General features: G+C 38.2%; 1 protein-coding gene across 8 annotated transcripts in view; it reads right to left on the bottom strand.

Moving 5' to 3' along the window:
- Positions 1-546: 546 nt before the first annotated feature.
- The window catches only part of LOC137046937 (transcription factor 4-like), a 196,233-nt gene continuing 175,728 nt past the window's right edge, over positions 547-21,051 (bottom strand). For 3 of the 8 annotated variants that reach the window (XM_067424439.1, XM_067424443.1, XM_067424444.1), the window contains 5 exons: positions 17,400-17,532; positions 13,783-13,945; positions 8,745-8,974; positions 6,844-6,976; positions 547-2,813 (listed from right to left, as the gene is read on the bottom strand). In XM_067424439.1, the coding sequence (XP_067280540.1) occupies positions 2,765-2,813; positions 6,844-6,976; positions 8,745-8,974; positions 13,783-13,945; positions 17,400-17,532 (708 nt within the window). In that variant the 3' untranslated portion in view covers positions 547-2,764. Of the gene's footprint in view, positions 2,814-6,816; positions 6,977-8,744; positions 8,975-13,782; positions 13,946-17,399; positions 17,533-21,051 lie in introns of all 8 variants that reach the window. The other 5 variants (XM_067424441.1, XM_067424445.1, XM_067424442.1 and 2 more) reach the window with 3 other exon arrangements.

Raw genomic sequence — 21,051 nt, 5'->3', positions numbered from 1 at the left:
GTGAGTTTTAAGCTTTTACATTTTTAATTAATCTATGAAGCCACTGTAAAGTGTTTCATCACATATTAGGCTAATTGTTATATTACAATGCTAGCTTGCTAACAAAGCTAAATACCCGTTATATTCAACTACGTTGCATCCATTGAGTCCGCCATTTTTCTCACGGACACGCCCCCAACTCGTACAGATTGGGGCTTAAAGAAAATCCAGAACTTCTCACTGGTATTTATTTATGACTTTGTGGTGGCGTTCATGTGCGTTCAACTCGTAAATATGATCTTCACCACATGACTTGAACACACTAAATGTTACAGGCTGCAGTTCACTTAACGGCCACCGGTGTCGCTAATAACAAGGGTTCTGAATTCCACACAAACCCCCTATATATATATATATATATATATATATATATATATATATATATATATATATATATATATATATATATATATATATGGCTAATTGTGGAATAAGCGATATGCAGTTAGTTAAAAAGTTTTAAATAGAAAAAAATGTTTTATTGATGATAAAAATATAAACATTGCATTTAAAACGCATCAGATTATTAGTATTATTACAGAGATCTGACTTGTTTCATTCATGTTTGACAGACAAATATGCATTGCATGAAGTTTATTAGTTTGTTAAAGAAGGCATAATCCAAGTGCATGGAAATTTTATACGCAATTCACAGACATCAATCTTAAATTCGAGTGTGAGGGCGGGTGGCGAAATGCGCAGCACATCCGAGTCGTCGTTTCAAAGTCGAGTCGAGTCAATTCTTTCAGAGATGTGTCACGAGTCTCTTTACAAAAAGTGATAAGGGAAATTAAGGTCTGATTGTTGACAGACTTTAAACGCTAATCAATCACGTCTTGACCAGGCCACATGATCAACGGCAGGGAACGGCCCTGCTCGTGACTTCTATTTACACAGAAAATACTCAATTAAAAAAAAATGACAATGAGGATGAGAGAATTATCATATAGCTTTGATTCCCGACCCCCACCACCCACCTTTACAAAAGAAAAATGTTCCCAGAAATATAAACATTATTTTTTTTTTGCTTTTGTTCTCACTACATTTTCAATGTGACACGTTTCAACACACAATGAATTTTTTTTCTCAAAACCAAAAAAAAAAAAGAGGAAGAAACTGATACAACGCATTTCTAAACACAAAATAACAACAGCCTACATGTAAAAATATAACTTTTACATACACGATTTCAAAATAATGGTAAGTTTGCATTTGTTGCATACAATTTACAAATGTCCGTGTTTCCCTTGCCGACACTTCGGTCCCGTTACGATTAAGAAAAAAAGAGTCACGTCTCTCGGGACGTCTCCAGAAAGAAAGAAACATCAATCCCTCTCGTGAACTCTCCTTTCCGTCGGACTCTCCTTTGTTTATATACTGTATATATTTCTACATTTATATATAGCGATTTTCTAATAGACTTTTTTGTCCACTTTCAGTGCCTCCCGTTGATTGATAAAACCACCGCCGATCCTCAAAAGATCGCCCGCGGCTTCGTAATCGTATTTTTTTTCTTCCTTTTTTGACAGAGAAACCAGTACAGACAAAGAATAGAGAGATAAAAAAAGAGAAAAGCCATTTTACACGTACAACCACACATTTGTACTGAGGACTACAGCGGCTCAACAACAAGCCAGTATTCATAAAAGCCGATATCTATAATACAATGCTCAAGAACGACGTGACAGGTGGGCGGGGCTGTGGGTGGAGCCACGAGGGGGTGGACACACCTTCTAATTACATATAGCCATACAGTACATTAAATACAGTTTATCCAAAAAAATACTTTTTTTACCTTTTTACTTGTTTTTTTTTTTTAAATCCCAGGCCGTAAAAAACCTGACTGCATAGACCTAATGACTAACGTTTTCCTAAGCTTGCATCCTAGAAAGTTCTGATAATGTTCTCCTCCAGTTGTGTGATGATATGAGCTCTAAAAGGCACATCGGTTGAAGTTTAGTCATGTTAAAATTGCATCTTCGGGGTCCGGGAGGGCTTGAGGAGAGGAAATGGCGAAACAAACGGAGAGAACTGACCAGCCGCGGCTAATAAAGCGCGTCTGCTCTTGACCTCCAAAGCGGCCGGCGAGGTTCGCTGACAGTCAGGCGTTGGGAAAACCGCTCCTCTGTCGGGGCTCTGCTGGCTTTGAAACAGCTCGACGTCCATGTCAGCTTTTGGAAAAGGAACTAAAACGACATTATTGCGAACGGTTTTGTGAAATTCTACAGCCTAATTCCGTCGTGCGTTTGATTGACAGCCCCTCTCGTCCCCAGATTCTGATTGGGATTTTCAGATGTCTATTCTTCCGCGAGGAGTTCGGTGAGGCACAGCTACAAAAGTTCCACAGTGTGGACAGGATTGCCATTGAAATCAGAGGGCTGGTCTCGACACCTCCAAACGTCTGTACAACTTCATGATATGTTTGAAGAATCCTCCATCTGTCTGTCTGCACCTTTCAAATCTTGTGTGTGAGTGAGTGTGTGTGTGTGTGTGTGCACATAAAAACGTCTTCTTTTTGAACAGGGAATGCTCGGAGGAAGATACGGACAGCCATCCCGATGCGTTTCCGTAATTTACAGTATATATATATATATATAGATATATATCTCCTCACAGATGGCGTGACGCAGTCAGGAACAGGAACACATAGAAGTTGGTCGGTCAGATGGAAGTTTGATTGATTCGTTGATTGTTTGACTGACGTTCAGGGGCAGAAATAACGCTGTCAAAGGAAGTGATCGCTCATCATTTTGATGAATTCTGGCAGCTTTGACCTGAAAGACGGACAGACAGAAAGAGGGAAGTCAAGCCTACATATATGATGACTCTTGAGACTTTTAAAAAAGGACTAAAAACTTTTCTTTTTGGGAGAGCTTATGTCTTTTAGCTATTTAATCTATTTGTATTTTTCCCATTTTTAAATTACCTTAACTGTAGCACTTTGAGATTTGTTACAAGTGCAATACAAATAAAATGTATAATTATTATTATTTAGGTATTCATATAGTAAAGGATCGTGGACACACTGGGAAAGTGAAGATGAGATGGGAGGTATTTCAATGTGTTACGTCCTCTGAAAACATTAGCATTTCATTTTTTTTTATATCGCCATGTGACCCTTTAGGGGCTCCGTAGATTTTCCCTCTTATTCATTGATTGTGTAATAGGAGGGGAAATTACTGTCATGCAAAAAACATGAATAAAAGTAATATTCTCATTAATTGAAAATGATTGGACACAATGATTTCTTGTAATAAAATCAGCAAAATACAAGAAAATGTCACAGTAAATACTGTTATTATAAAAGTAAAGTTGTAAAGTAGTAAAGTTGTGTTGATTTTAGGTTAAAGTATAAAAAAGTCAATCTCTTTTTAGCGACGCATCAAATCAAACTACAGATTGGACAATTTAAAGATAGGGTTTTAAATAGGGCTGTGCAATATATCGAAATATCGCAAATGTACATATCGCAATATGCATATCGCAATGGCTCGCAATATCTGAATGATTTTTAATAGGCTACTTCAACATTGTGAAAAGTGTAAGTTTTAGGTCACACATAGGGCAGAGAATAGACTGGGCACATTACTGTTACTCATGTGACTTGCTTGACGTTAAAAAGAGTTATTAAACGCAATAATTTGCAGTCTCGCGCTGTTTGACACACACGCACCGAAACGTGGACAATTTGTGACACTAATTTTTTCTACAACCCTGCTGGTCACTTTCAGAAGTTGTAGCGATGCTTTCTTATCCCAGAAAGAATGTGAAACGCAAATGGTTTCATTCGCAGTTTTTAAACAATTGTTTTAATATAATTTAAATTGATTTTACACACTAATTGCAACATTATATCGCATATCGAATATCGCATTATTTAACAAGATATCGCATTTTTCTTCAACATCGCACAGCCCTAGTTTTAAACAACGGTATATTATTATTTAGGGTTTAATAGGCCTACGTGTGACCCTGGACCCCAAAGCCACACTGTAAAAAATGATGTTCAATAAGTTATGACAACATATTTTTTTGCATTGTTTTAACTCATCGAAATAAGTTAAGAAATGTTAAACGCTTTTTTATTAGTTATAAGATGTAACTCATTTTTTAAAGTCAGTTTAACATCATTCAAATTGAAATAACTTAAACATCCAAGTCGATTATACTGCAAAAGTTCAAAATTTGCCTCTTTTTTTTTACAATGCAGTCATAAGGGTAAAAATTTTTTGAAATTGAGATTATACATCATCAGAATAAATAATCTTTCCATTGATGTATGATTTGTTATGATAGGACAATATTTCTGAAAAAAAAAAAAAAAACTCCTTTAAAGTTGTCCAAATAAAGTCCTTATCAATGCATATTACTACTACTAATAATAATAATACATTTTTGATATATTTTCAATTTAAAAAATACAATTTATAAATATATTTATAATTTCTTTGTTCTGTTTTTCTCTTGATTTTGGAGTAAAATATGAACTGTCGGAACCGTGTCAAAAAGGATTTTTCATAGATTTAAATAAAACAAAGATTAATGAAGTACAGTCGTGGCCTAAAGGGATTTTTATTGATCTTACAAGTTCAATAAAACCATTGAAATATGAAAGGAAAAATTAATGTTATGTTCTAGTCTTTTTCCTGTCATCCTTTTCTTGTTCTTTGCACTTCTTAAAACCTGCAGCTGTAGTTTGCCAAATCATTTTTTTTTAAATAAAATACCTTAACCAGTGTTGTTATTTGTATTATAAATATTAATAATAACAAATAAAATAATAGTAATTACTGAAAAATAATAAAAATCAATACAAATAATAGTAATTATTTATCATAATTGATGTCAAAATAATATTTATGTCTAATATTATTTAAGCAAATAAACATTGTATATTGTTTATATTTAATAATAATATTAGAGAGAGAGAGAGAGAGGGAGAGAGAGAGAGACTAAAGGTCTTTTACACTAAAACAATATTTTTTAAATAAGAATATAGTAATTATTTATAATAATGTCTATGTTTAGAATTAATGTCAAAATATTTTTATTATACAAAATCATTTACAATAATATTTAATATAGTTTATATTTAATAATATAACAATATATATAGATATTTTGTTTTTCTATGCACTTATTTTTTTGCATAAAACCTGCAGCTCTAGTTTGCCTTTTTCTGCCAAATATTTTTTTCAGATAAAATACCAGTGATATAACCAGTAATATATGTATTAATATATATATACTGTATATATATAATTTTTACAATTTCATTGGTTCATAGAGAGGAGAAAATATCATTACATATTTTGTTTTGTAGTATTTGAATAAAGGCTGAAGATTTCCATCACTTCTGGCCACTACTGTAACACAAATTCAGTCGTTCTACTTCCACATTTCACATTTAATTGAGTTTTACTCGCCATTTCTTAGAAATGAATAGTGAAATTTACAATATGAGTGCATTATTTCATATCAGTTTCCGTGTGATTCGTCCGAACAGCTTTAAATGATGGGATATTACAGTACATGACAGATTCACAAACAGATCTTTCTTCTACCTTTCATTCAATATGCGTCACAAAAATAGCGATTTTTAAAAATATCTGAAGAATGTTTGTGGATATGCAAATGAGGAGATGAATGAACCGGGTTTAATTTGCACCTTAATTATAAGTTGTAAACTCATTAACGGCTCATTACAGTCATTTACACGAGAAACCTGAACCTTTGGAATCCGTTCACACCCATAATGCCATGTGAACATTGCTCTCTTTGAGCACACACACACAGACACACGTTTGTTTTTGTGACATATGGGGACATTCCATAGGCGTAATGGTTTTTATACTGTACAAACCGTATTTTCTATCCCCTTACACTGCCCCTAAACCTGCCCATCACACACACACACACACACACACACACACACACACACACACACACACACACACACACACACACACACACACACACACACAGCCAGCCCCTAAACCTACCCAACACACACACACACACACACACACACACACACACACACACACACACACACACACACACACACACACACACACACACACACACACACACACACACACACACACACAGACTCCTCCTGTGTGATTTATAAGCCTTTTGTAAAGTGGGGCCATGGGTAATGTCCTCATATTTCACCCTCTCCTGTAATACCTGTGTCATACCCATGCCATTATACACATTTGAGTCCTCATATGTCACAAAAACATGCTCCCACACACACAAACACACATACACACATGAATAAAACACATCATAAACGTCTGAATGAAATGGTCAGTGATATTGTGTACATGTACCTTTCAATGTTCAAATGTGCATTGTGTACACACGTCTTCCTTTAGCTTTATCAATCGAATATATTGTGAATTAATCATATTTAGTATAATATATATATATATAGTTTGAAATCAAAATCTATATGTACACGTTATAACCCACACATACGGCCAATCTGTTGTTTAAATGCGCCCATTGTTACACTTTTAGAGGTTATTGAGGTTTGTTTTGTTGCCACTACAGAGAACCAGTCGGTTGAGTTAAAGTGGCATGAGACCAATCCAAACGTTCTGCATCACTCTGCCCAATAATCAAGATTAATCGTGCCAAAGTTTGAGACAAAAGCAGTGATTGCATTAGTGGTGTTTATTGGAGCCGAATTGGGGATTTTGGTTTGGGTTAAAGGCACATCATGGGACATGTACAACAGCAGATTAGTGTAGAGTGAAATATTCTGACCATTTACGGGGGGGTGTGGCTCTTTACATTTGTCCCATGGGATTGGACGCCTCGCCCATGCCGTGGTGGGAACCGGCCAATGAGAGAGCAGGGCCGTCCGACGAGCCCTTCTCCTCTTCTCGTCTCTTCAGACACGCCGCCTTTGGATTGAGATTGCGCTCTGGAACAGGAACACACACACACACACACACTGCGGTCAACATGTGTCATGACGGCCAGACAGAGGCTTCTCATCAACACAACTTGACTATACACACACATTTACTTTCAAACTAATGATTACACACACATGACAACACACTAAATTGCAAATAATTCGTTTAGTTTAGAACTTTGAAGAATATTTTTTTATAGTGTAAAAGACTTTTTAATATTTCTACAATAATTGAAAAATAATAATAAATTACATATACATTTAATATAATACAATTTTATTATTAAATATAAATAAAAAAGAATATTTGTACTATTATTGTAAATAATTTTAAATATAAAAATTATTTTGACATTAATTATAAATTAGTATATATATATATATAATGAGTGTGTGTGATGCGGTGTGAGTGTGTTGGATGCGGTGTGAGTGTGTGTGATGCAGTGTGAGTGTGTAATGCGGTGTGAGTGTGTGTGATGCGGTGTGTGGGATGCGGTGAGTGTGTAAGTGTGTGATGGGGTGTGAGTGCGTGTGATGCGGTGTGAGTGTGTGATTGTGGGATGCGGTGTGTGTGTGTACATGTGTGTGATGCGGTGAGTGTGTGTGTAATGCGGTGTGAATATGTGTGATTCGGTGTGTGTGTGATGCGGTGTGTGTGTGAGTGAGTGTGTGTAATGCGGTGTGTGTGAGTGTGTGATGCGGTGTGTGTGTGTGTGATGCGGTGTGTGTGTGTGTGATGCGGTGTGTGAGTGTGTGTGATGCGGTGTGTGTGTGTGTGATGCGGTGTGTGAGTGTGTGTGATGCGGTGTGTGTGTGTGTTCGTGTGTGTGATGTGGTGAGTGTGTGTGCAATGCGGTGTGTGTGTATGTGATGCGTTGTGTGTCTGTGTGTGTGTGATGCGGTGAGTGTGTGTGTAATGCGGTGTGAATATGTGTGATTCGGTGTGTGTGTGATGCGGTGTGTGTGAGTGAGTGTGTGTAATGCGGTGTGTGTGTGTGTGTGATGCGGTGTGTGAGTTAGTGTGTGTGATGCGGTGTGTGTGAGTGTGTGATGCGGTGTGTGAGTTAGTGTGTGTGATGCGGTGTGTGTGAGTGTGTGATGCGGTGTGTGAGTTAGTGTGTGTGATGCGGTGTGTGTGAGTGTTTGTGATGCGGTGTTTGTGAGTGTGTGATGCGGTGTGTGTGATGCGGTGTGTGAGTGTGTGTGATGCGGTTTGTGAGTGTGTGTGATGCAGTTTGTGAGTGTGATGCGGTGTGTGATGCGGTTTGTGTGAGTGTGTGTGTGATGCGGTCTGTGTGAGATGCGGTGTGTGTGTGTATGTGTGTGATGCGGTGTGTGAGTGTGTGTGATGCGGTGTGTGTGTGTGTTCGTGTGTGTGATGTGGTGAGTGTGTGTGTGATGCGGTGTGTGTGTGTGTGATGCGGTGTGTGTCTCTGTGTGTGTGATGCGGTGTGTGTATGTCTGATGCGGTGTGAATTTGTGATGCTGTGTGTGTGTGTGTGATGCGGTGTGTGTCTCTGTGTGTGTGATGCAGTGTGCGTGATGCGGTGTGTGTGAGTGTGCGTGATGCGGTGTGTGTGAGTATGTGTGATGCGGTGTGTGTGTAATGCAGTGTGAATGTGTGATGCAGTGTGTGTGTGTGTGTGTGTGATGCGGTGTTTGTGTGTGTGATGCGGTGTGTGTGAGTATGTGTGATGCGGTGTTTGTGTGTGTGATGTGGTGTGAATTTGTGATGCTGTGTGTGTGTGTGTGTGTGTGTGTGTGGGCCACTGACCTCGGACCTGCTGCTCCAGGCTCAGGATGACGGCGACGGCCTGGTGCAGGATGAGGAGTTTGGTCTGGGGTTTGTCGCTCTTCAGGTGGAGCTGCACCATGCGGCCCAGCTCTTTGAAGGCCTCGTTGATGTCCCGCACGCGCAGCCGCTCACGGGCGTTGTTGGCCATCCGCCGCTCCTTCTCCCGCTCCAGCTTCTGCTCCGGCGTCAGATCCTCGTCGTCGTTGTTGCTGCGGGTTAAAGACGACAGACGCTTTCTCACTACTGTACTCGTACTGTACAGTACTTCTCTGGACATTACACACATGACAATCCTGCACTCCAATAACTCATTTGGTGAATTGACTTACAAAAAGCAGCGTCAAGTGGTTCCACACAAGTCTTTTTTTTTTTAGGAGTGCAAAACTTACAAGAGTAAACACAGAACACAACAACAAAAACAAACAAAAGAACCAAAAAGATAAATGAAACGGCAGTAATAGTAACAACAATAAAACAAAAATAAGCAGAACTGACAAATAATAGTAGAAGTATTTAAATAGTAATAGCATGTATGTCAATAATGATGATCATTTGTAATAATTATCAATATTTATTAGGGCCGCGACTCGATTAAAAAAATTAATCTAATTAATTAGAGGCTTTGTAATTAATTAATCGCATTTTAATTGCATATAAATATTTGACCTGAGAACAATGAGAAGTAATTTTTCACATGTATTTTTAGTATACCATTGAATAATGACTGAATACATAAGCTTAATCAACAAAATATTGTTTATTTATTTCAGTCCAGCAGACCAGTGCATGTTTGCCAGTTTAGCAAAAGCATTTTTGTGATATTTGAGGCTCGATGTGCTGCGGTGATACGCAAATTCCTTGTTGTATAACTTAGCTTGCACACAACCCTGCTCTTGACGACGCTTCCATTCTTTCGTTTTTTAAAACAAAATTTCCCATCCACGGGGCCAAGCAAAGCGGTCTCATCAGCTTCTTCGTTCCATAGCTTCGTTCATGTTCACATGGTTTGTTGTTGTCGTGACTCCGGAGCGCTAGTTGGTGTTCCAGTATAATCAGTCCGTCGAAACTCATTCAATGAAAAACGTTCCGCGGTGCAAAAATAAGTGTGGTAAAAAAAAAATTTTTTTTGCGTAATTAATTAACGCGTTAAAGTCACGTAATTAATTAATCTTAATTAACGCGTTAAAGTCCCGGCCCTAATATTTATATAAAACAATAATGATGCTAAAGATGGTGATCAGTTGTGCTAACGGCAATAGTAATATCAATAACAGATAACATTAATAATAATGATCCACACAACTATATTGAGGAAGTTTTACAATTTACTGTAAACCCGAACGTTCAAATTAATTAAATAGAGTAAGTAGTGTATCCTCAAGGTTTTAGAAAAAGTTCTACTAACTCAATTAAAGGGGGGGGGGGGGGGGGGGGGGGGGGGAATGCTGTTTCATGCATACTGAGCTTTTTACACTGTTAAAGACGTGGATTCCCATCCTAAACATGGACAAAGTTTCAAAAACTAATGTTGGACGTTTGATGGAGTATTTCTGTGTTAAAAATACTCCTTCCGGTTTTTCACAAGTTTCGGAGAGTTTTTTTCGAGTATGGCTCGGCTTGATGTGAACCGAGCGGAAGGTCCTTGTATGGGCCGTACGGGCTCTTCTCCCGGTAGGGTGAGCGCGCGTGTGACTAGAGCGAGAGAGGAAATGCACGCCCATAAACACTCTCTCAGGTGCAGATCCAGTCGTCGTTATAGTCCGCGCCGCGCTCCACTTTATTCCTATGGGTGACGTCGAGCGACTTCAACGCTTCAGCACAGCATTCCCGTAAGGCAGCGCTGCATTTGAACCGATTTGAACGCAGAAATGACGAGAAGCTTCACAACATCGCTTCAGTCGCGTCTCAAAGTGGATCTCTACAGTCACTGCTGTCACAGGACTTCACCAAATCATACCAAAGAAGTGTGTTTCTGACGGAGCGGTCCCAGCGATAAAGGTTCGGTCCTGCTTTGGAAGCAGCCGGTGAGTTAAACTGCTTCAGATGTCTGTGCTGTCGGCTATCGTCGCGTGAGTAAACATCAGTAAACGACACGATCGCGTGCTTCGTCATTCAAATGCGCTAACGGACTCCATTGCTGTTCTCTGTATAACGTTACACTAGTCTGACGTGCAAAACCGTTTTGCTTGCTACTGCTAAGGTTTAGTCTCATACAATAGTCCATAAACCGAATCATGTCCTCATAAACTGCGAGTAAACACACACAAATGTTGACAGGCCACTAAATACAGTCCATACCACAGAGACGGACGTCCTGCTGCTGCTGTTTCTCCTGTTCAATTTATTTCAGCCTCCGGATCTGATTCTGGATCATATCTGCATTAGCTGAGCTCGATAGCCATGGGTTTCTCCACGCTTGAGGACGTCACCGCTTTGCGCTCGTCATTCTTTAGCTCCGCCCACACGATACGCCTCCAGGCGCTCGGTTTTTTCCGGAAAGACTCGGTACAGCCCATATTTCTTTTATAAATATAATAAAACTAAAGACTTTTCGGAGATATGAAGGATGCAATACTACTCTAGAGGTACTCAAGATTGACATGAGATTGACTGAGTGTTTCACCCCCCCTTTAATTAAAGTTGATGTAGCATGGTCTTCCTTTTGAGTTATTTTAAGTAATATATTTTGATTAAATGGAACTTTTTTGTGAATAAGTTAGCATAACTTCAAAACATAAATTAAATATAACTTAACAGAATTAAGTAATTACATGCTAAGAATGAAATACATAAACCTAAAATACAATGAACATTTTTGGATAATCGATAACCTTTATTAAAATATTATTATCAGATTGTGTAAGCATATTGGGTAATAGTGTGTGTTTTATTTGTGATGACGGAGCCAAATTGTGCTATTTTCATGATTTATCAAATTTTTTATGTGGTTCAGATACAATAATATTTGGAGTTTCTATTTATTAAACTAATTTCCTTCATTGTATCAACTCAAATGTTTAATTTCAATAAACTCAAAATTTTAAGGCAACCAGGTTACTGACTTTTTAAAGTTAAACCAACAATATTTTTGTACAGTGTGTGATTTAAGTGCAACTAACAACAGTATAAGTTCATTTTTTGAGTGTATATAAAAAGCTGTAATAGCTACAAACGGAGCATAAAGCGCAAGATTAAATGCTATAAGATCAGCTGCTGTTATCTTAAACCACTCTTCAGATTTACACCAAACATTAAACATCAGAAATCACAGAAATCACAGAAATCAAGCCACAAAGATCGCCTCTTGAAATTTGAGTCGAATGAGTCGAATTGGTCATTCCAGGTGGAAACCTATAAAGCCTGTCCGGCGTTTATCCTGGGAATGTCTGGGAATGCTGGGATGAATTTGGGATCCAGGACGGGCCCTACTCTCATGTGAGATGAGAAACAGCTAAAAACCGGCTCAAGACCGGACGAGATGCTCAACAAACCAGATGAGTCTGAGTCTGACGGACGACTGGAGACAAACGACTGAAGAGCAGCCGATGCTTACGATCTCTCTCTGTGTGTCTGTGAGTGTGCAAGTGCGTGTGTGAGTCTGTGCGTGCGAGTGTGTTTGTGTGTGCGAGTGCGTGTGTGAGTCTGTACGTGCGAGTGTGTGTGTGTGCGAGTGTGCAAGTGCGTGTGTGAGTCTGTGCATGCGAGTGTGTGTGTGTGTGTGAGCGCGAGTACGTGGATGCGTGTGAGTGTGTGTGTGTGTGCGCAAGTGTGTGTGTGTGTGTGTGTGTGTGTGTGTGTGTGTGCGAATGCGTGTGTGTGTGTGAGCGAGTGTGTGTGTGCATGTGAGTGTTTGTGTGTGTGTGTGTGTGTGTATGACCATGTGAGTGTGTGCGTGTGCGAGTGTGTGTTTTCTCTGGATCTGGATGGGTTTGTCATCTGTGTGTGTGTGTGTGTTTTCTCTGGATCTGGTTGGCTTGTCATCTGTGTGTGTGTGTGTGTGTTTTCTCTGGATCTGGTTGGGTTTGTCATCCGTTTGTGTGCGTGTGTTTGTGTGTGTGTGTTTTTTCTGGATCTGGTTGAGTTTGTCATCTGTGTGTGTGTGTGTGTGTTTTCTCTGGATCTGGTTGGGTTTATCATCCGTGTGTGTGTGTGTGTTTGTGTTTTCTCTGGATCTGGTTGGGTTTGTCATCTGTGTGTGTGTGTGTGTGTTTTCTCTGGATCTGGTAGGGTTTGTCATCTGTGTGTGTGTGTGTGTGTGTGTGTGTGTGTGTGTGTGTGTGTGTTTTCTCTGGATCTGGTTGGGTTTATCATCTGTGTGTGTGTGTGTGTGTGTGTGTTTTTTCTGGATCTGGTAGGGTTTGTCATCTGTGTGTGTGTGTGTGTGTGTTTTCTCTGGATCTGGTTGGGTTTATCATCCGTGTGTGTGTGTGTGTGTTTTCTCTGGATCTGGTTGGGTTTGTCATCTGTGTGTGTGTGTGTGTGTTTTCTCTGGATCTGGTAGGGTTTGTCATCTGTGTGTGTGTGTGTGTGTGTGTGTGTGTTTTCTCTGGATCTGGTTGTGGTTTGTCATCTGTGTGTGTGTGTGTGTGTGTGTGTTTTCTCTGGATCTGGTAGGGTTTGTCATCTGTGTGTGTGTTTTTTCTCTGGATCTGGTTGGGTTTGTCATCTGTGTGTGTGTGTGTGTGTGTGTGTTTTCTCTGGATCTGGTTGGGTTTGTCATCTGTGTGTGTGTGTGTGTGTGTGTTTTCTCTGGATCTGGTAGGGTTTGTCATCTGTGTGTGTGTTTTTTCTCTGGATCTGGTTGGGTTTGTCATCTGTGTGTGTCTGTGTGTGTGTGTGTGTGTGTGTGTTTTCTCTGGATCTGGTTGGGTTTGTCATCTGTGTGTGTGTGTGTGTGTGTTTTCTCTGGATCTGGTTGGGTTTGTCATCCGTGTGTTTAGCTGCCTCTCAGAACACGCGTCACTTCATCAAAGTCCAGCTGGCGTTTGAATGAAGCGAGGCTCGCGGTACAGTTTACCTAGATCTTGACCTCTCTAAAGCTTTCAGATCCTTGTCCAGCTCCTCCTTGCTCTTGGCGTCCAGAGATTTGCTGTCCTGTAGATTCTCGTCTCCTTCATCCTCAGATTTGATCTCGGAGCTCACAGACGAGGTGCTCTGACCCTGCAGGCCGCCGGAGAGAGCTGGACACACACGCACACACACACACACGTTTGTTTTTGTGAAAAGACATTCCATAGGCGTAATGGTTTTTATACTGTACAAACCAAACATGCACACACACCGTTAGTGAGAAATTTCAATGTGAATCATCTCAAATCGAATCGAAAACCTACGAATCGTGAGTCGAGTCGATTCGCTACCTACCCAAAGATTCACAGCCCTAATTCTGACAGTGGTTTGAGTTCCGGTGGGAGAATAACAGAATATGTGTGTGTGTGTGTGTGTGTGTGTGTGTGTGTGTGTGTGTGAAGTGCTGGGACGATGAATGGAGTTATAGGGTTGGTTCCGGACAGCTGGTCAGACTGAGGGAAGATTTGGGACACACACTCACACACGCACACACGCACATACACAAACTCTTCCTCTCGGCTGGTTTGATCTGGTTAAGGCGGGTGTGTTTTAACCAGAGCAGTAAAGGCTTGTTTCACGCTTCGCTGCTTCCAGGAAATGACATCGCTGGGAAAGACACTGGGACTAATGGGAAGCCTGCACTCTCAGAAAAAAGGTACACTGCTGTCACTGGGACGGTACCCTAAGGTACAAAAGTAACCCCTAAATGGTACATATCAGTACTCTAAGAGTGCGAATTACCTTTGCGGGTTTGTACCTTAGGGTACCGCGACAGCAGTGTACCTTTTTTTCTGAGAGTGTGTAAACGTTCCTGAAGATCCCCTTCAGCTTCAGAGAGACTTCAGTAAGAGTGTATGGGACACAACCACAGTGCGTTGATATATAATATGCTAAGGAAAGATTACCATATTCATATACTGTCATATTCATATAGGGGGCTTTAAAGAAAAGGGCAGTATACTAATTTAACCCACAATATTTTCATGGCATATGCATAAAATTATATATGCTAAAATAATAATATAATAAAATTAAATATTCATTAAAAGTAATAAAATATTAATTTAAAGTATATGCTAAAAAATAAAATATTAATTAAGAGTATATGGCAAAATAAATTTTAAATAAAATATTCACTATAAAATATGCCAAAATAAAATTTAAATTAAATATTCATTAAAAGTAAATGCCAAAATAAAATAAAATATTCATTAAGCCAAAATAAAACAATAAAAACAATTATTATGCCAAAATAATTTTTTTTATTATTAATTATCGTATTAACTCAAAATTTTAATTTCAATGAACTCAAAATTTTAAGGTAACCAGGAAACTTTTTTCTCTCAATTTTTTTACAGTGCATTAAAAAATAAAACATTACCATTACACTCCAAAACTCCACAAACATAATATTATAATATTGTATAAAATATTATAAAATTTTATAAGGAAAATATCATATTTTTGGCCATTCACTACACTGTAAAAAATTATTTAGAAAATAAGTTTCCTGGTTGCCTTAAAATTTTGAGTTAAAACAATGAACATTTTCTGAGATTCGACAACCTTTATTAAAATATTATTATCAGATTGTGTAAGCATATTGGGTAATTGTGTGTGTTTTATTTGTGATGACGGAGCCAAATTGTGCTATTTTCATGATTTATCAAATGTTTTATGTGGTTCAGATACAATAATATTTTGAGTTTCTATTTATTAAACACATTTCCTTCATTGTATCAACTCACATTTTTAAGTTCAATAAACACAAAATTTTAAGGCAACCAGGTTACTGACTTTTTTAAGTTAAACCAAACCAGTGTATAGTGAATATAGGAAAAATATGATATTTTCCTTATGATAAAGTACAGCACTGTTGTAAATGAGCTACGCTAATGAGTCTTACCCTGGTAAATGTGCAAAAGACCACGGTAATGTTTCTGTAAGAGCTCCGGCGGGATGAAAACCACACCGTGAGTCATTCCTTCTGGACACCATTCACAAATAATCATCTGTGATCCGCAGTGCTGTTATTTATAATGTGCTTTTTCATATTTTACAGCACTCAGCACCTCATTAACTGTTTGGCTGGGTTTTCCAGAGAGGAAGGCGTTTGCCAAGATCGAGCAAGAGCTCCGCTTTTAAACCAGCCTGGAGTTTTTACGCCTCACTTCCCAGGTCATATACAATTTCCTTTTACATATTCATATCTGAAATATAGCGCATGGTTTAACGCACTCATAATTGTTCACACATTAGGCTGGGGGCCGGCCAGCGGGATCTGAGCTCTCAAAGCCACGGCATTTCACAAAGAGTCTCTCCTGCTCACCACGGCCGATTTATTTGAGCAAAAAAATGTGAAAAATGATTCCAGTGTCAATCGTCTGTTTTCTATGTGAATATACAGTAAAATATAATTTATTCCTGTGATCAAAGCTGAATTTATCATCATTACACTCTAAAAAATGCTGAGTTGTTTTAACCCAATGTTGGGTCAAATATGGACTAACCCAGCAGTTGGGTTGTTTTATCCCAGCGATTGGGTTGTTTTAATCCTGCGGTTGGGTTAAATATTTGCTTAAGACAACCCAATTGCTGGGTTAAAACAACCCAACAGCTGGGTTAGTCCATATTTGACCCAACATTGGGTTATTTTTTAATCAGAATTTTTTAGAGTGTACTCCAGTCTTCAGTGTCACATGATCCTTCACTAATCATTCTCGTATGATGATTTGAGCATCAAATTACTGTATTTAAATTAATAATATAACCCTATACTTGTGTGTGTACACTCTAAAAAATGGTTGTTTTAACCCAATGTTGGGTCAAATATGGACTAACCCAGCAATTAGGTTGTTTTAACCCAGCGATTGGGTTGTTTAAACCCTGCGGTTGGGTTAAATATTTGCTAAAGACAATCCAATCGCTGGGTTAAAACAACCTGATTGCTAGATTGGTCCATAATTGACCCAACATTGGGTTGTTTTTTACCCAGAATTTTTTAGAGTGTAGTGTAGAAAATGTACACTGTAAAAAAATGTAACCTGGTTGCCTTCAAATTTTGAGTTTATTGAAATTAAAAATCTGAGTTGATGCAATGAAGGAAATTAGTTTAATAAATAGAAACTCAAAATATTATTGTATCTGAACCACATAAAACATTTGATAAATCATGAAAATAGCACAATTTGGCTCCGTCATCACAAATAAAACACACACAATTACCCAATATGCTTACACAATCTGATAATAATATTTTAATAAAGGTTGGCGAATCTCAAAAATGTTCACTGTATTAACTCACATTTTTAATTTCATTGAACTCAAAATTTTGAGGCAACCAGGAAAATTGTTTAAATAAGTTTTTTACAGTGTATTTATTATGTATAAGGCCTGATATTCCTGATATTTCCATGTTTGCCATGAGCGTGGGAATATGTATGCATCTGTGTTTGTGAAGATGCTCTAAAATGGCGGCAGATGGAGGGAGGGAGGGCGGCTGGCATTGTGCCCGTTCTGTGCCCACATCGTGCCAGCCTGTGTGTGTGTGTGTGTGTGTCTCACCCCTGTACGGATCGGACTGGCTGAGGTCGGGGGAAGTGGCTGACGGCACAGGAAGCTGCGGGCCTGAAACCTGATTGGCCCCGATGGGATGACCGCTCCTCAAACCCACACCGTCCTCGCGATGGCCGCCCACCTGGAGAAACACACACACACACACACAGAGAGAGAGAGAGAGATGTTACAAAAGCATCAGAAATGCAAATGCATTCATCCGAAAGCGTGTAAAATCCTCTGCACACAGGTCTTAAAGTTGACTCCGGCCAACAGAGGGCGCCGTACAACTTCACAACAGACGCCCTCAACACACACCTCCATTTTACATCTGCTGCCTCAGCTCACACTGCTTCTGGAGTGTGTGTGTGTGTGTGTGTGTGTGTGTGTGTGTGTGTGTGTGTGTGTGTGTGATATATTCTGCAGGCATGGGATACTCAAAAGACCAAAAACGAGCAGTATATAACAGAACACACTGTGCTGAATGATGCATCCCATAATGCAATGCACTCAGCGTGCCTTTCCCAGCGTGAATGAAGGCTTTGTAATAAATAAAACGGAAGAAAGAAACACATGTATTAAAAAAATATTATATCAAATATATATGTATATATACTCTTATTTATAGGGTCATTGTGTGTGTGTGTGTGTGTGTGTGTGTGTGTGTGTGTGTGTGTGTGTGTGTGTGTGTGTGTGTGTGTGTGTGTGTGTGTGTGTGTGTGTGTGTGTGTGTGTGTGTGTGTGTGTGTGTGTGTGTGTGTCTGTGTGTGTTCCAAAAAGATTTCAATAATATTTATTTTTTAATACATTTTAAAAATAATAATACAAATACATGCAAAAATGTTATACATGTCAAGAAAGATAAACATAAAAAAATATTTAAAACCTATAAAAAAATATTTATACATTTACAAATAACTATCATAAATACTAAATGTATTATTGTATAATAAATATTAAAAATGATATTAGAAATGCATATGAAAATTAAATAAGAGTCAAGAAAGAGACTCATACAAAATAATAATACAAAATATTTAAAATGTATTAAAGAGTCAAGGAACAAAAATAATATTAAAATGAAACATTAAATAATTATTTATTATTTACATGACATTACCATTATTATTTATAAATGTATACATAACATTATCATAAAACAAATATTTGTAATAAATAAAAAATGCAAATAATAATGACATAATACAAAGTTTCAAAGAAGATACAAATACAAACAAAATATAAAAAAACCTACAATTATAAAACAAAACATGAAATAATTATTTATTAGTTAGGTAAGACTTTGCTATTATTATTTATAAATAAATATTATAAATAACATTATTATAATGATTTATAAATGACACTACTATAAATAATATTTTTTTTTGATAAATATTGCAAATAATAATGACAAAAATACATACAAAAAATTAAATAAGTGTCAATGGAGAGACAAATACAAACTAAATCATTAAATAAAAACATTTAAACAATTCAAATATTGGTAAATAATTACTTTTTAAAATAAAGATGAATGAGAAACATATTTAACCCCAGATGATGACACTCCTGGGGGATTGTGTTTCTCTCAGCACGCTTACTGCATACGGCACATTTTACCAAACACACACAGAAAATCCATATGCTACACACACACACACACACACACACACACACCATTTTTACTTTTTCAAAAAAACTCCTCCTGTATGATTTATAAGCATTTTGAAAAGTGGGGACATGGGGTAATGTCCTGATATGTCACCATTTTCTGTAATACCTGTGTCATACACATGTTATTATACACATTTTTGTCCTGATATGTCACAAAAACAAGCACACACACACACACACACACACACACACACACACACACACACACACACACACACACACACACACACACACACACTCTCTCTCTCTCCCTCTCTCTCTCTCTCTCTCTCTCTCTCACTCGCTCTCTCTCTCTCTCTCTCTCTCTCTCTCTCTCTCTCTCTCGTTCTCTCCAGCCTAATCTTTCTTCTTTCTGTGAATTTATTCAGGCAGGTAAAACCCAAAGTAATGTCCCATGGTGCCGAGCGGAGAGCGGGCTGAGTCTGATCCATCTGTCTGCCATCACGTTCGCCAACACAACTGACAATTATCTTAATGCCCATATGCTTAATTGTGGGCTCCCTAATTCCCTCGATAATACACACATCCAGCAGGAATTGTGATTTGGCACAAGTTTGCTTCTCTGCGAGTCGCTGTGTTTTTGTTTTAAGGACACAATCTGAGAACCTGTACCCCCCCCCCCTCTCTCTCTCCTCTCTCTCTCTCTCTGTCTCACTCTCTCTCTCTCTCTCTCTCTCTCTCACTCTTCAAATTTGCTTGAATGGCATAAATGTAAATCATAGAATATTGTCAAAGCTAGAAGTATATGAACATAAATAAAAATATTCTGTTTCCAAAACAGTTGGGACAAGGCCATTTTTACCACTGTGTGGCATCCCCTCTTCTTTTTATAACAGTCTGCAAACGTCTAAGGAACTGAGGACGTTTAGTAGCTCAACTGTCTTAGGTCTTCTTTGTCGCATCTTCCTCTTTATGATGTGCCAAATGTTTTCTAATGTGAAAGATCTGGACTGCAGGCTGGCCATTTCAGTACCCGTATCATTCTTCTACACAGCCATAATGTCAGTATGCGGTCTGGCATTGTCATGTTGGAAAATGCAAGGTATTCCTTAAAAGAGACGACGTCTGTCATATGTTGTTCTAGAACTTGGATACACCTTTCAGAATTGATGGTGCCTTTCCAGATGTGTAAGCTGCTCATGCCACACACACTCATGAACCCCATACCATCAGAGATGCAGCTTCTGAACCGAGTGCTCATAACAACTTGGGTTGTCCTTGTCCTCTTTAGTCCGGATGACAGTGTCCAAGTTTTCCAAAAAGAACTTCACATTTTGATTCCTGTATGTGTTGCAGTGCCGTCTAAGGGCTGAAGATCACGGGCATCCAGTCTGGTTTTCCGGCCTTGACTCCTTACGCACAGAGATTGTTCCAGATTCTCTGAATCTTCGGATGATATGCACTGTAAATGATGGTAACTTCAAACTCCTTGCAATTTTTCTCTGAGAAACTCCTTTCTGATATTGCTCCACTATTTTTCACCACAGCATTGGGGGAATTGGTGATCCTCTGCCCATCTTGACTTCTGAGAGACACTGCCACTCTGAGAGGCTCTTTTTATACACAATCATGTCGCCAATTTACCTAATAAGTTGCAAATTGGTCCTCCAGCTGATCCATATATGTACATTTAACTTTTCCGGCCTCTTATTGCTACTTGTCCCAACTTTTTTGGAATTGGTGGCTCCCATGAAATCCAAAATGAGCCAATATTTTGCATGACATTTCAAAATGTCTCACTTTTTTAACATTTGATATGTTATCTATATTCTATTGTAAATAAAATATAAGTTTATGATATTTTGTAAAGTATTGCATTCCTTTTTTATTCACAATTTGTGCAGTGTCCCTTTTTTGGAATCGGGTTTGCACATAATAATATTAATGATAATAATAAACATCAAAATAATAGAGGAAAATATTACATCATAACTTAAACTTAAATAAACGGGTTTACAAATTAGAACATTTGATACCAGTCTTT

The sequence above is a fragment of the Pseudorasbora parva genome, chromosome 18, assembly GCF_024679245.1.
Source record: "Pseudorasbora parva isolate DD20220531a chromosome 18, ASM2467924v1, whole genome shotgun sequence".
Taxonomy (NCBI): Eukaryota; Metazoa; Chordata; class Actinopteri; order Cypriniformes; family Gobionidae; genus Pseudorasbora; species Pseudorasbora parva.
The sequence above is the reverse complement of the archived record's forward strand: the minus strand, read 5'-3'. Positions and strand labels throughout refer to the sequence as shown.